Source organism: Rhinopithecus roxellana, chromosome 2 (assembly GCF_007565055.1).
Source record: "Rhinopithecus roxellana isolate Shanxi Qingling chromosome 2, ASM756505v1, whole genome shotgun sequence".
In the NCBI taxonomy this organism is placed as follows: domain Eukaryota; kingdom Metazoa; phylum Chordata; class Mammalia; order Primates; family Cercopithecidae; genus Rhinopithecus; species Rhinopithecus roxellana.
This window is the reverse complement of record NC_044550.1, coordinates 77,327,228-77,342,079: the sequence shown is the minus strand read 5'-3', so window position 1 is coordinate 77,342,079 and position 14,852 is coordinate 77,327,228. Positions and strand designations below refer to the sequence as shown.

The window sequence follows — 14,852 nt, the reverse complement described above, 5'->3', positions numbered from 1 at the left end:
AGGTAGAACCCCACGGTCTGCAGAGAGGGCGGGCGCTCAGAGGAGGAAAAGTCTTGGTACTTGCAGGAGGAATTCCTCCTCGGCTAACCCGGGAGCGGGGTTCACTGCACAACCGGCCGGCGGCGGCACAGGCTTGCTGTGCGGCTCCCCCTGGAGGCGGTTGAGGCCCTCGGAGCAGGAGCGCGCAGCACGCGCCTGGGGCAGCCGCCGCCTCTCGCCCGCCGCCGCACGCGCATGCGCGGTTAGTGGCTGCTCTGCGGCCGCCGGCGGGATTGGTCTGAAGAGACGCGGGGACCAAGTGGCAGCGACTCGGACATCTGGGCTGTCACTGCCGAAAACAGGCCACAAAAGAGGTGCGTGAGCAGCAGGCCGCGTTCCCGCTGTCCCGCTGCCCTTTGCGCGCGGATTGGGGTGAGGAAGCGGATCATAGCTGCTTCCCTAGGCACCCAGTTATTTTGCCGCCAGAGGGCTGAACTGGTCGGGGACAGGTGAGGGTGGATGTTGAGTCTGGCGATGGGGCTGCAGCGAGCTAGGGTCTTGACTGGGCTCTGGCGGCCCCGTGGGTGGACGCAGGGGGTTGGTCCCACCTGGGTCCTTTTGTGTCTCTGGCACCGCCGCGTCCACTGCTGCGCCCAGGCTGGGGCGGACGGTTGCCGGGACAGCTAGGTTCCCAGCCCAGACGGCCTTCCCTGCTGGCTTGAGGAGCCACCGGGAGCCGAGGCCGTTATCCCAGCGGTTGCCATTGCGGCCCCGTTCCACGCTCGAGCCCCGGGGCGCTCTCCCAAGGGTTGTGGAGGGGGCCCGGGGCGCATCTGGGCGCTGCTCACTCCGCTGACTGCCACTCACAGGAACCCGAACGAGACCAAAATAGGCTCGACTGTCGCAGTCTCCACCTCTGTGGAAGCGAAGGGACCTCACCTCAACGCGGTGGGGCCAGGGACTGTCGGCCCCTCCCTGGATACCCGCGCGTAGCCCAGTGTGCGCCGCCAGGGGGCGGGCTAAAGGGCTGGGTTGAATCCAGAGAGGCCCTAATTACTAGACTCATTATCGCCCCAGGCCTGTTTACCATCAATCAGACACGTTCGCTGATTTTATTTATAGCAGCTGCCCAAGCAACAAGGAGGAGGTGTTTGCTTGGGAGTTAAAAGCAAATGGCAACCAAAGCTCAGGACTGGGAGAGAAAAGGTAAATAACGTGGCCTCGGGAAGAAGTCTCAAATTAGAAGAGGATTCATTAACATAGAAACTTTTTGTTGCTTAAAAGCAGGCAAAATCCCAATCTCATCTGATGATTTTGCTTGCTTTACAAATGTCGACATCACTCGAGGTAGCCCTCCTTTGGGTCATTGTAAGTTTGACCTCTTTTCAGTTTGGAGTTTTGCCTTCACGTCGTATTGGTTTGATCTTCCAGTCACATTTAGATCTCATCCCCAAATCCTCAGAACAAGATATTCTGTACTCTCTGTCTTAGCTAGTTGATAAGGTTAATTACTGTGTGTAAATGATGTAAATATGTCGATACATCTGTCTAGAAATTGAACAGTGTTGTAAGTTAGCTGTAGTACTAAGTACCTAATAAATATTGGTGTTTTTAAATAGAAAGCTAGAATTATGAATTTTAAAGAATCTTTGGATTGTCTAGTTCATGTCACAAATGAGAAAACAGGTGCAGAGCAGTTTTAATCACTTGCCTTTTTAATAATAAAACTAGAAACTTGGTGCGGTGGTGCCGTGTTCGGTGTACTTTTTTTTTCTATCATTCTACGTTGCATTCCTGAAGCCACATGACAACTAAAACTTTAAATAATAGGTGATTGTCAGACACCACTTCTGGGATATGCCAGTGTTGGTCCCATCCTCAGTCAGCCATTAAAACTGAGTAACAGCAGAAAGGCATCGCAGTTATAAGAAATAGCATGTACAGAAATGTGTTAAATAGGTGTGTTGAGAATGAAAGAAGGCTGGGCGCGGTGGCTTACGCCTGTAATCCCAGCACTTTGGGAGGCCGAGGCGGGCGGATCACCTGAGGTTAGGGGTTCGAGACCAGCCTGACCAATATGGTGAAACCCCGTCTCTACTAAAAACACAAAAATTAGCCAGGCATGGTGGTACACGCCTGTAATCCCAGCTACTCAGGAGGCTGAGACAGGAGAATCACTTGAACCCAAGAGGCAGAGGTTGTAGTGAGCCAAGATTGTGTCACTGCACTCCAGCCTGGGTGACAGAGCAAGACTCCATCTCAGAAAAAAAAAAAAAAGAAGAATTACAAAAATGTGTCAGAAACATAAAGTGACCATAGTGTTGGAAAAATGGCAGCTGTAGACTTGTTCAATGCAGCGTTGCCAGAAACCTTTAATTTGTGAAAAATGCAATAAATCAAAGTGCAGTAAAATGAGGTATGCCTGTATGTACACACACACACATACACACACCCCCTATTGATTCTGCTTCTCTGATGAACTCTGACTAATAAAATGGCTCTCCTCCAAGTAATGATTCAGGGATTCTGCAACTTTCTACCTTGTAATTCTGCGATTTTCAACCATGATTTTCAAAATTACTTGCATCAAACCAGATGGGGAAAGATCATAAAGAATTATAAATCATAATTATGGGAAGTTTTTACGGGCAACGGCTGACAGTGGCATATAGATCTTCTATTTTACATTCTATTGGCTGGAATTCAGTTACCTGGTCACATCTAGTGCCAAGGAAATTACCCTGTTGATCAGCCAGCAATTTCTCCCACATTTTACAACAGATATTACATATCCTGTGATTGTCTTTTCTTTGTGTGCCCTACTTACCTTTGATGTGACAGTGAGCATTACTTCAATACCAGTACATGAGCTGCACTTTATAATTTGTAATTTGGGGGTGGTAGTGGAGATCCAGTAGGGTTTTTAGGTGATATTGGTGTAATTATTTAAAGTAGACCAGACTACTTGATCTAGATTTCAAAGATTGGGAAGAATGGTATCTCATTCATGGATAAAGTTACTTGTGCTTCAATTTGTTATTGAACTAGCACAGAAGCAGTGCAGAGAACATACATGAGATCAAAGATACGTGTTGGTGCAGAAGGATGCAGTTCTTTAGTGCCTCCCTTCTTATGAAGGCACAACTGATACTTAGTGATCTCAGCAAGCCTCATGGAGTGAGGAGTACATAAGAAGCTTGGAACCCTGGGCATGCTACCTTTTAATTTATAAGGAGGGAAGAGGGTGACATTAGCACTAAATGTTCTACCCTATACCATATAAGCAAATTCTTGCTGTACTAAAATTGCATAACTTAGAACAACCATACAGATCAATAAAGAAATAGATAACACCACAAGCCAACTCAATGTAATAAACATATGGACAGCACTGTACCCAACAAGAGCAGAACACACATTTTTCTTAACTGCACATGGAACATTCTCCAGGATAGACCATATTAGACCACAAAACAAGTCTTAATGAATTTTAAAAGACTGAAATCATACAAAGTAAGTTTTCTGAACACAAAGGAAACTAGAAATCAATAGTAGAAGGAAAACAAGAAAAATTCACAAATATGTGGAAATTAAACAGCACGCTCTTGAACAATGAGCCAAAGAAGTCTCAAGGGAAGTTAGAAAAACATCTTAAGACAAATGAAAATGAGAACAAAAGATATAAACTTACGGGATACAGTGAAAGCAGTGTTAAAAGGGAAATTTATAGCTGTAAACACTTACATGAAAGACAAAAGATCTCAAGTTAACAACCTAACTTACACCTTGAGGAACTAGAAAAAGATCAAATGAAACCCAAAAGTTAGAAGAAAGAGGGAAATAATAAAGATTAGAGCAGAGAGAAACAAAATAGAAAATAGAAAAACAAGAGAGAAAACAAGTGAAATCAAGAGTTAATTCTTCGAAAAAGTCAACAACAACAACAAAAAATAACAAACCTTTAGTTGGATTAAGAAAAATGAGAGAAGACTCAAATAACTAAAATTGATAATGAAAGGACATTACATCTGATTCTACAGAAATAAGAGGGATTATAAGAGAATACCCTGAAGGATTGTATGGCAACAAATTGGATAATCTAGATTAAATGGATACATTATTAGAAACACACACCCTATCAAGATTAATCATGAAGAAGTAGAAAATCTGAACAGACCTATAACTGGTAAGGAGATTGAATCAGTAAACAAAAACTTCCCAGCAGATAAAAGCCCAGGACCAGGTGGCTTCACTGATGAGTTCTATCAAACATTGAAAGAAGAATGAACACCAGTCCTCCTCAAATTTTTCCAAAATATTGAAGAGGAGTAAACACTTCCAGATTCATTCTATGAAGCTAGCATAACCCTGTTATCAAAGCCAAAGACACTACAAGAAAACTACAGAGCAATATTCCAGATGGTTATTGATGCAGATATTCTTGACAAAATACTTGACAACAAAAGTCAGCAGCATATTAAAAGAGTTGTATACTATGACCATGTTGTTAGGATTTATTCCTAAAATTTAAGGATGATTTAACATAAGAAAATCAGTGTAATATGCCACATTAACAATGTAGAGAGGGGAGAACACGTGATAATCTTTATTCATGCAGAAAAAGCATTTCACATGATTCAACACTCTTTCATAATAAAAAAACGCTCAGTACACTAGGAATAGAAGGAAACCACCTCAACATAGTAAAGGCCATATATGAAAAGCCCACAGTTAACATCAGACTAAATGGTGAAAGACTGAAAGCTTTTCCTTTAAGATCTGGAATAAGACAAGGATGCCTGCTTTTTCTACTCTCCCAAGCCAGAGAAATTAGGGAAGAAAAAGAAAGAAAAAAGACATTCGAATTGAAAAGGAAGAAGTAAAATTATCTCTGCAGATAACATGATCTTATACGTAAAATATCACAAACACAATACAAAAATCTGTTAGAAATAATAAATGAAGGCCACGCATGGTGGCTCATGCCTGTAGTCCCAGCACTTTTGGAGGCCAAGGTAGGCAGATCATTTGAGTCTAGGAGTTTAAGACCAGCCTGCGCAACATGGCAAAAACCATCTCTACATAAAAATATAGAACATTAGCTGGGCATGATGATGCTTGCCTGTAGTCCCAGCTACTCTAGAGGCTGAAGTGGAGGATCACCTGAATCCAGGAGTGCAAGGCTGCAGTGAGCCATGATGGTGCCACTGCACTCCAGCCTGGGTAACAGAGTGAGACCCCATCTCAAAAAACAAACAAATGAATTCACTAAAGTTGCAGGGTAAAAATATTGGCACACAAAAATTAGTTGCACTTCTCTATCCTAACAATGAAAAGGAAATTAAGAAAACAATTCCACTTATAACAACATCAAAAAGAATAAAATACTTAGGAACAAATTTAATCAAGGAAGTAAAATACTTGTACATGAAAAACTATGAAATGCTGAAAGAAATTAAGAAACAAATATTAATCAGTGGAAAGACATTATGTTCATTGGGATTAGAAGACTTAATAAAATGGAAATACAACCCAAAGTAATCTACAGATTCAGTGCAATCCCTATCATAATCCTAATAGCCCTTTTTGCAGGAAGAGTAAAATTCATTTAGAATCTCAAGGGACCCCAACTAGCCAGAACAATCTTGGGAAAGAAAAAGTTTGGAAATCTCATATCTCTGTTTCAAAACTTATTACAAAGCTATAGCAATCAAATCAGTGTGAGATTGGCATAAAGACAGACATACATATCAATGGGATACAATAAAGAGCCTAGAAATAAATTCTCACATATATATTCAAATATTTTCTTAAAGTGCCAAGACCATTTTGTGAGAAAGAACAGTTTTCTCATGAGATGATATTGGGGAAACTGGCTATCCACATGCAAAAGAATGAGGTTGTAACCTTACCTTAAATCACAGACAAAAATTAACTCGAATAAATTGTAAAATAAATTAAAAAGTTCTGTGCATCAAAGAACACAACAGAATGAAAAACCTATGCAATGGGATAAAATATTTGCTAATCATATATTTGATAAAGGGTCAGTATCCAGAATTTCTAAGAACTCCTACAACTCAAAACAAGAACAAAACCTGATTTTTAAATAGGCAAAGGACTTGAATAGACATGTTTCCCTTGAAGATGTATAAATAGCCAACAAGCACATGAAAAGATGCTCAGTATCACTAATCATCAGGGAAATGCAAATCAAACCACAATGTGATGCCCCATATTAGGACCTATTAGAATGGCTACTATCAAAAAGAAAAACCAAATAATTTTGAACAAATGTCAGCAAGGATGTGTAGAAATTGGAACCCTTGTGCCTTGTTGGTGGGAATGTAAAATGTTAAAGCCACTATGGAAAACAGTATGAGGATTCAAAAAAAAAAATAGAATTATCGTATGACCCAGCAATTCAATTTATGGGTATATACTCAAAATAATTGAAAACAAGGTCTCAAAGAGTTATTTGTATACCCATATTCATTGTAGGATTATTCACAACAGCTAACAGGTGGAAGCAACCCAAGTGTCCACTGACGGATGGATGTATAAACAAAATGTGGTGTTTACACGCAATAGAAGACTGTCCAGCTTTAAAAAGGAAGGAAATTTGATACATGCTACAACATGGATGAAGCTTGAGGGTATTATGCTAAGTAAAATAAGCCAGTCACAGAAAGACCAATACTGTATGATTCCGCTTATATGCAGTACCTAGAGTAGTCAAAATCATAGAGATAGATATTAGAAAGGTGGTTTCCAGGGGCTGGAGGGACGGGGCAGTGGGGAGTTGTTAAATGTGTATAGAGTTTTAGTTTTAGAGCACGAAGGAAGTTTAGGAAATTAGTTGTACAACAATGAGAATATATTTTACCATGCGATTTAAAACAATTTTAAATGCATAAATTAACTACTTCATTTTCTTCTAGTATTACCCCAGCATCTGGCCTCTCAGAGTTTCAGAACAGACTTGTCAGTAGCATACCTCTCTAAGAAATGACATGTGACAAACCTCATAGTTTTGTTTGGAACTGATAACATGTTGGCACCATTTTGAGATAGACTTCAATACTGTGAATTTCATGATCTAATTCTCAATTGTCAGCTGGTGCAGCACTGAAAAATGATAGGATACTGCAGCATTACACAAAGTATGAAGTCTGTATTTCTGATTTTTTTTTTAAAAAAGGAACAAATAAAAACAATAGAACTGCATTGTCTACAGAATGCCTTGTAACTAATTGCAGTTCTTTAAAAATCTCTGTTTTTGTTTTGTCGATTGGGAACAGTACCTACTCTATTCATGTCCTGGGCTGCAAAGATTAAATTAGCTAGTTCTTTTATGTAAATATAAGACCATAGAATTTTAAAGAAGAAACAAACTTTCAAGATAAAGTGTTTTCTGAGCTTTTTTCTGAAGCATTGGCAACTATTTCTAAGGAAAAGTCAGGAAAAACCATAATATAGAATACAAATGAAATTGGGGTGCTCTGGTTGAATCAAGAGTAGAGTTCCAGATAGAGCACTGCCTGCTTGACTTCCTCTTAACTCTTCCTTGGCAGCCCAATACACCAGAGCTCAAACAAAGCACTTAGAATGTATTTTTTCAACAAATTAATTATTTGGAACCTAAAGTGTATATTCATTTGAAAGAGAGGATATGGGTCTAAAGTTATATTAATGTTCATTATTGCTACTCTTTATGCATTTTTATTTTGCTCAAAAATGATTAATAGCAAGTCAAGTAAAGTACCTTTTACTACATAACATGGAAGGATCTTAGACTTTTAGAATAATGAAGCTTTTAGAGTTCATAATTAATAAGCAATTTGCAGATATATAAATTTCTGTGCCAACAACTAGGAAATTAAGGAAATAAGCCTATTTCATTGTGTCAAATTGATCCCTTTACATTTACTTCCTATCCCAGTTATACCTCTTTTGTGATTTAGAGAGATCAAAGTCTCCTAATTAATGACAGCGTCCATCATTTTTGTGTTATCTTTGTCCATAAATATATAAGTAATTATATAATCATGAAATTATAGGAATTATAAATGCAAAAGAACTTTCTCTATAGCAGTCTACCTGATTACAATAAACCTTATATTTGTTTGATCTTTTGACTGTGATTTGATTTTAGTAAAACACTACCACATTAAATTTGTGATAAAACATTTTTTGTATCTTTTTTCAGTGTTTATATATAAATGTATTTTGGTTTTATAATTATAAAATTTCCATTTTATGTTTATATAAGCAACATTATAATAAAAACAATTTCAGTGAACATTTAGGAATCATGATACTTTTTCTTTTAAAGAGGTCTACATATTATTTGTGTTTGATAATTACTATCATCTTTATCTTTAGATTTTGTGCCATTGGCTCTTTGTTTTTGGACAAAGGCCTGCAGCTATAGAATCTGTTTCCTAAAAGATTTCAAGTTTGTATTTTCACTTGCCCAAAGCATAATTTAAATAATTTTGTCAGTGATTTGTTTTAAAAGCCATCCTAGAATAAAAGAGCTATTATGGAGAAATTATTTATTTCTACATATACTTAACACTTATTTTCACAACTTTATTTTATTTTCACTAATTACTTTTAATTTCACAGATAATCAATATGCGTTTCCAAGTCTTTTGGCTATGTTTGGGTCTTCTGTTCATCTCAATTAATGCAGAATTTATGGATGATGATGTTGAGATGGAAAACTTTGAAGAAAATTCAGAAGAAATTGATGTTAATGAAGGTGAACTTTCCTCAGAGGTATGGTTATTGAGAAATGAGTCATAAATTGTTCCTTTACATAGTACAATAAAGTGATAGACCTCTGATGATTCATTTCAGTTGTAGTAGTCTTCATTTTAAAGACAGAAAAACATCGATTTTTTTCTAAGCGTCTTATTACTTTATTTTTTAGAGAGCCCACGTACTTCAGAAATTTGTTCATGGTACCTAGCACAGTTTCTTAAACAAATAAATATGGGCGAGGTTTTTACTATCAAAACAGGAGTTTGTCACTGATTACGGAGAACTAAGTTAATAGTAAGGTTTTTATTCATATTTCTGACACTGCTAGATCTTTTCAAATAAAAGGCCATATAATTTGCAATTCTTCAAGAAGTAAAGTATTTGTCTTTATTTCTCTGAGGAAAGAAAATGCCAAGAAGGAGGATGAATTAGAAAAGGAAGTGATGGTGAGGGGTGAGCATTTGGTAAACCTGACTCATGTTTCTGTCTCAGCATTGTTAAAACATGTATTTTGAAGTAGTGATTAACAGGAGTCTGAGAAATTGCAGGAATTTTTGTATACCTTGATGATACATAGGAGCTTTTACATTGAGAAATGTATCTAACCTTGTGATAATCAGTAATATTTTTGATGGTGAGAAAGCATTAATTATATTGTGCCAGCTACTGTTTGAAGGGCCAAAGGGAATAATATGTAGTTGTTACAGACTTATTTACTTCATTTCCTCTTATTAAGAATTTTTCATTTGCAAATGTGTTGTTTCACTGTCTAAGGTGAATAGTATGTTTCCCCTGTTAAATTTAAACTCTGTAAGGACAATTTTTTTAAGCCTAGTTCTGTAATCTGCAGAGTAAGTACTCCAAGTACTAATAATTACTGACTTAGATACAGTTACTTCAGGGTCTTTGAAGGTTAATATTAATACTTCAAAGAAATTGACAGGTAACTACCACTCTTGACTTATTTGGTGATACTTTGAGAATATGATAAGAAGTGGGAAAGAATGATTTTTGATGCTGCTAATTTTATAGCATGAGTAATCTACATAGGGTGAAGTATAAATAAAGGGCAAAATAAACTGATTTTAGGGGTGGCCTATCAGAAGGAAGCCTCTTGTGACACCGTTGCCCATTTTGTCAATCTGTAAAAATACAGAGAACAGTAAAGTTGTAATTCAGTAAACTTCATAGAAGATTGGCAGTTTAGGTAGCTGAATCTTGACCCTGTCAGTAATTATGTGGAATTTTGTGTAATTACCGATTTTACTCCCTTAAATAGACAGGAAGTGTTTTACTATCAGGGTGGGATAGGGACAGTGAAAATAGAAAAAGTATTTCTGCACCCTTTTCCCTAAAGCCTAATGGAAGAAATCTCACTAGTCATACAGATACAATCACAACAGGCTGATTCTGAGAGGATCCAGATTAACGTATTACTGTAGGCAAATTTTTATTTATTGGTCCTCAGTTTAAATTATCTTTTGATAGTTTATCAGTCTTTACTCTTTTAAATTATTTTGTTGGTGAATTCTGTATCATGTAGTAAAAATGTATGAGCTTTGGAGCCAGACAGTTTTAGCTTTATATTTAAGTCCTACAATTATCTAACTGGACAGCAGTAAGCAAGTTACTTTGTCTGTCCCAGTTTCATCATATATAAAGTGGGCACTAATGGTATTTCCCCCATAGGAATATTATAAGAATTAAAGGAGCCACTATATCACCAGCAATACCACTGCCACCGTCATCATTATTGCCACCCTAACAGCTAACACTTCAAAGGCACTTGAAACAATGCTTTGTTGATCATTGTTTTGCAATGCTATCTCCATAGAATCTTTTCATTCTCTGGGTTCCTAATCTTGGAAAATTATATTATTATATTTTAGGATACCTAACAGTAAAACTTAAGAGTTAATTTTAAAAGCCTATGTGCTTACTAAGCTCTACATCTTATATGCTTTTCATTATGCTATTTCCTTTGCTCCCAAAGAGTTTTATCCATAAATATTATCACTTGTCAGAGTCCCTTTGTTCCTTCTGTGTTAGAAGGGGTCAGTGTATCCACTGTTTGTATGTATAGTATTTTTGTCATCATGGTATTTCTTATATTTTCTTGTACCTTATCATTACTAGGATACAAAGTTTTGTACAGGTATGAGTTTGTCACCTCATATCTGTATTACCTGTATGTGCATTGCATACTATGTTCTTCACTAGGAAGATTATTTAATTGAAATATTTGTGAAAATGAATAACTTTAGACTTGGAAAATCTCTTTTCTAGATTAAATATAAGACACCTCAACCTATAGGAGAAGTATATTTTGCAGAAACTTTTGATAGTGGAAGGTTGGCTGGGTGAGTATTCATTCAAGAGAATGTTTTGACTTACTAGCTTTTTTGAAGTTATTAAGTTTTGACCTGTGAAAATTACCTCTATTACAGATCTAAAAAAAAATTTAAAGTAGTTTAATTGACAACGTAAATCAGTACTTAGTATATTTTTGTAATTGATAGAATGTTTAATTTGAAGTTATTTATTCAAAGAAAATATACTAATTCTGAATGTAAAGATGAAATTTATCATATTTATTCATTCTGTAGGACAGATATTAACACTCTTAAGCTCAGATGACAAATATGAGTACTGTTCTACTCCAATAATGGAAAAAACAAAAGTTAATATTAAAATGATTATTATGTGTCAGATGTCCTAAAAAAAAATAGATAATTACCATATTTAATCCCCATTTTACAAGTGAAGAAACCGAGGCTTCTTGTACCTTACCTGTGATCGTGCAGTTAGTAAATTGTAGATTCCAAATTCGGTTTAACTCTAGTCCTCCAGGATTATGTGGTGAAGGCATCCTTATTTAGCATCTAAGTATGAATTTATTGTTGAATGAAAAGTGGCTGTATTGGGTGATCTTTTGTTGTGTTTCTGTATGCATTATATCTATAAATTGCTGATTTTATTGTTAATGACATATATGTATGTTCAACTTTATTTACAGATGGGTGTTATCAAAAGCAAAGAAAGATGACATGGATGAGGAGATTTCGATATACGATGGTAAAATATTTAAGTATTAGATATAACCAGTATGGACTGGAGTTCACTAACCTTTGAGATTATATTTTTGTTAAATTGTGTTGGCTGGAGTCCCCCATGCTGCCTCACAATAAAATGTTCAGTCTTTTATCTAGTCCCTCTTCAATATTTCTGAAAAACCCTTCGCTATTTCTGAAAATCTCACTCTTAAGCCAGTTAATCTAGTTTTCTAACTGAACAGTTGAATTTTCATTCTACTGCTGGTTAGTCTTTTGCATTTCCTGAAGCAGTATTTCCCAGGCTACTGTTGTCTCTATGGTTTCATCTCAAGCCTAGACACACCTAGATCAAATTATAATTTATGGTAAGATTCTCCTAGCAAGTTAAAAGCAGAGGATAACTAATGAGAGCTACAAGATATGTGGCTACTTCTGGAATCCTCATCTCCAGGCCTATATCCATTATCATAGGGTGTCTAATAGGATTATCTTCAGTCTCAGCTCTAGAAAGAAATGCCCTATAGGCAGGAGTCATATTGTCTTCCGTAACAGGACTACCCTAGAGTATGACCAAATATTTTCTTCTTTGTGATCTAAAAACCAGCCTCCTTGATTGTTATATGCTGAATCACGATCGGCCTCTTCTCACAGTGACTGATAGTGGTAATGTCTTCTTTCTCAGAGGACCTCATACTCAAACATGTGACCTTGCGCTCAGACCCTGATAAGCAGTTACATCACAACAGCAAAACAGATAGCATGTTGGATGCCAGCTGTCTGATTCCTTTTCATGGTTTCTGTTTAGTGTAAGATAAAGATCATACCTGCATGTCTTCCTTTGCATCGTGTTCGCCATCCCAGCAAATCCCCTATGCATATATATACATACACACACACACACACACATACATATATGTGTGTGTGTGGGTGTGTGTGTGTATATGTCTATATGCTTATCTAGTCCAAAAATGACACCACCTCATATGCACAGAAAAAGCAGTAGAAGCAGTAGTGGGATTGCTGGACAAATAGTAGAACTGCTTTCAGTTTTTTAATAAATCTCCATGCTGTTTTCCATAGAGGCTATATTAATTTACGTTGTACCAGCAGTGTATAAATGTTCCCTTTTCACCACATCCATGCCAACTGTTTTTTGACTTTTTAATAATGGCCATTCTTACAGGGGTAATGTAGTTAATCTCATTGTGGTTTTAATTTGCATTTCCTTGATGATTAGTGATGTTGAGCATTTTCTAAACATGTTCATTGGCCATTTCTATATCTTCTTTCGAGAAATATCTATGTCATTTGCCTACTTTTTGATGGGATTAATTTTTTTCTTACTGATTTGAGTCTCTTGATTCTGGATACTAGTCCTTTGTCAGATTCACAGGTTATTAATATTTTCTCCCACTCTGTGGGTTGTCTGTTTACTCTGATGATTATTTCTTTTGCTGTGCAGAAGTTTTTTAGTTTAATTAGGTCCCATTTATTTATTTTTGTTTTTGTTGCATTTGCTTTTAGGTTCTTGGTCCTGAATTTTTTGCCTAAGTCAATGTCTAGAAGAGTTTTTCTGGTGTTCTAGAATTTTTATGGTTTCAGATCTTAGGTTTAAGTCTTTAATCCATCTTGAGTTGATTTTTGTATAGGGTGACAGGTAAGGGTCCAGTTTCATTCTTCCACATGTGGCTTGCCAGTTTTCTCAGTACCATTTATTAAATAGGGTGTCCTTTCCCTAATTTTTGTTTTTGTATGTTTGGTCAAAGATCAGTTAGTTGTAAGTATTTTGGTTTATTTCTGGTTCTCTATTCTGTTCCAGTGGTCTGTGTGTCTACTTGAGACCATTACCATGCTGTTTTGATAATATGTCCTTGTATAATTTGAAGTCAGGTAATGTGATACCTCCAGATTTGTTCTTTTTGCTTAGGATTACTTTGGCTCTTCAGGCTCTTTTTTGGTTCCTTATGAACTTTTGGATTTTTTTCCTAATTCTGTGAAAAATGTTGTTGGTATTTTGACAGGAATTGCATTGAATCTATAGATGGCTTTCGGCAGAATGATCATTTTCATGATATTGATTCTTCCAGTCCATGAGCATGGGATGTGTTTCCATTTGTTTGTGTCATCTATGATTTTTTTCAGCAGTGTTTTATAGTTCTCCTTATATAGATTTTTCACCTCTGTTAGGAATATTCCTAGGGATTTTTTTTTTTTTTTTTTTGCAGCTATTGTAAAAGTTATTGAGTTCTTGATTTGATTTTCAGTTTGGTCGTTGTTGCTATGTAGCAGTACTACTGATTTGTGTACATTGATTTGTAACCTGAGACTTTTATTGAATTCATTTATCAAGTCTAGTAGTCTATTGGATGAGTCTTTAGGGTTTTCTAGGTATGCGATCATATCATTAGCAAACAGTGATAGCTTGACTTCCTCATTTCCAATTTATATGTCCTTTATTTCTTTCTCTTGCCAGATTGCTCTGGCTAGGACTTCCAGATAAAGTTGTTACTTCTTAAAATAAGACCTTTATAGCAGGCGAGGGGCAAACTACAAGTTAGTGATGATACAATTCACCGTCAATGTGAGAGAAAAAACCCAAGTACATTTATCTTTTAAAAAAAAAATAATATGACCAAATTGGGGGGGGGTGAAGAAAAGAAACTTGGAAACTTAATAAAAACACACACATTTTTAATAGTCTAAAAATGTATGTACAATTACAGACCAAAAATTACCCCTCTTTGATTTATAAGACTGTGTCTGGTTCTTGCATTATTTTTCTTAGAAAGAAAACAAAATGATATAAGAGCATTTGTAATTCAAAAATGCTCATTAATGAATATTTTAAGTTGACACAATACTGGAAAATAGCCAGTTTTTGCTGAATTGAATTTTCTTGGAATAGGCAATACCTATAATTTTCAAAACACAAGATTTTACACAAATTAATATGAGTTGATTTTCTATTCTAAAACCGGTAAAGGAGTAAAGTCTAACGCATAACTTTTAGGCTACAGGTAGCCCACCTAGCTTTGCATTGTATGTGGCCCA

General features: G+C 36.5%; 1 protein-coding gene across 2 annotated transcripts in view; it reads left to right on the top strand.

The window, feature by feature from the left end:
• The first annotated feature begins 229 nt into the window (after window positions 1–229).
• CLGN (calmegin) overlaps window positions 230–14,852 on the top strand; it is a 32,421-nt gene continuing 17,798 nt past the window's right edge. For both annotated transcript variants that reach the window (XM_030925707.1, XM_010353462.2), the window contains exons 1-4: window positions 230–353; window positions 8,611–8,763; window positions 11,035–11,108; window positions 11,765–11,823. In XM_030925707.1, the coding sequence (XP_030781567.1) occupies window positions 8,620–8,763; window positions 11,035–11,108; window positions 11,765–11,823 (277 nt within the window). In that variant the 5' untranslated portion in view covers window positions 230–353; window positions 8,611–8,619. The remainder of the gene's footprint in view (window positions 354–8,610; window positions 8,764–11,034; window positions 11,109–11,764; window positions 11,824–14,852) is intronic.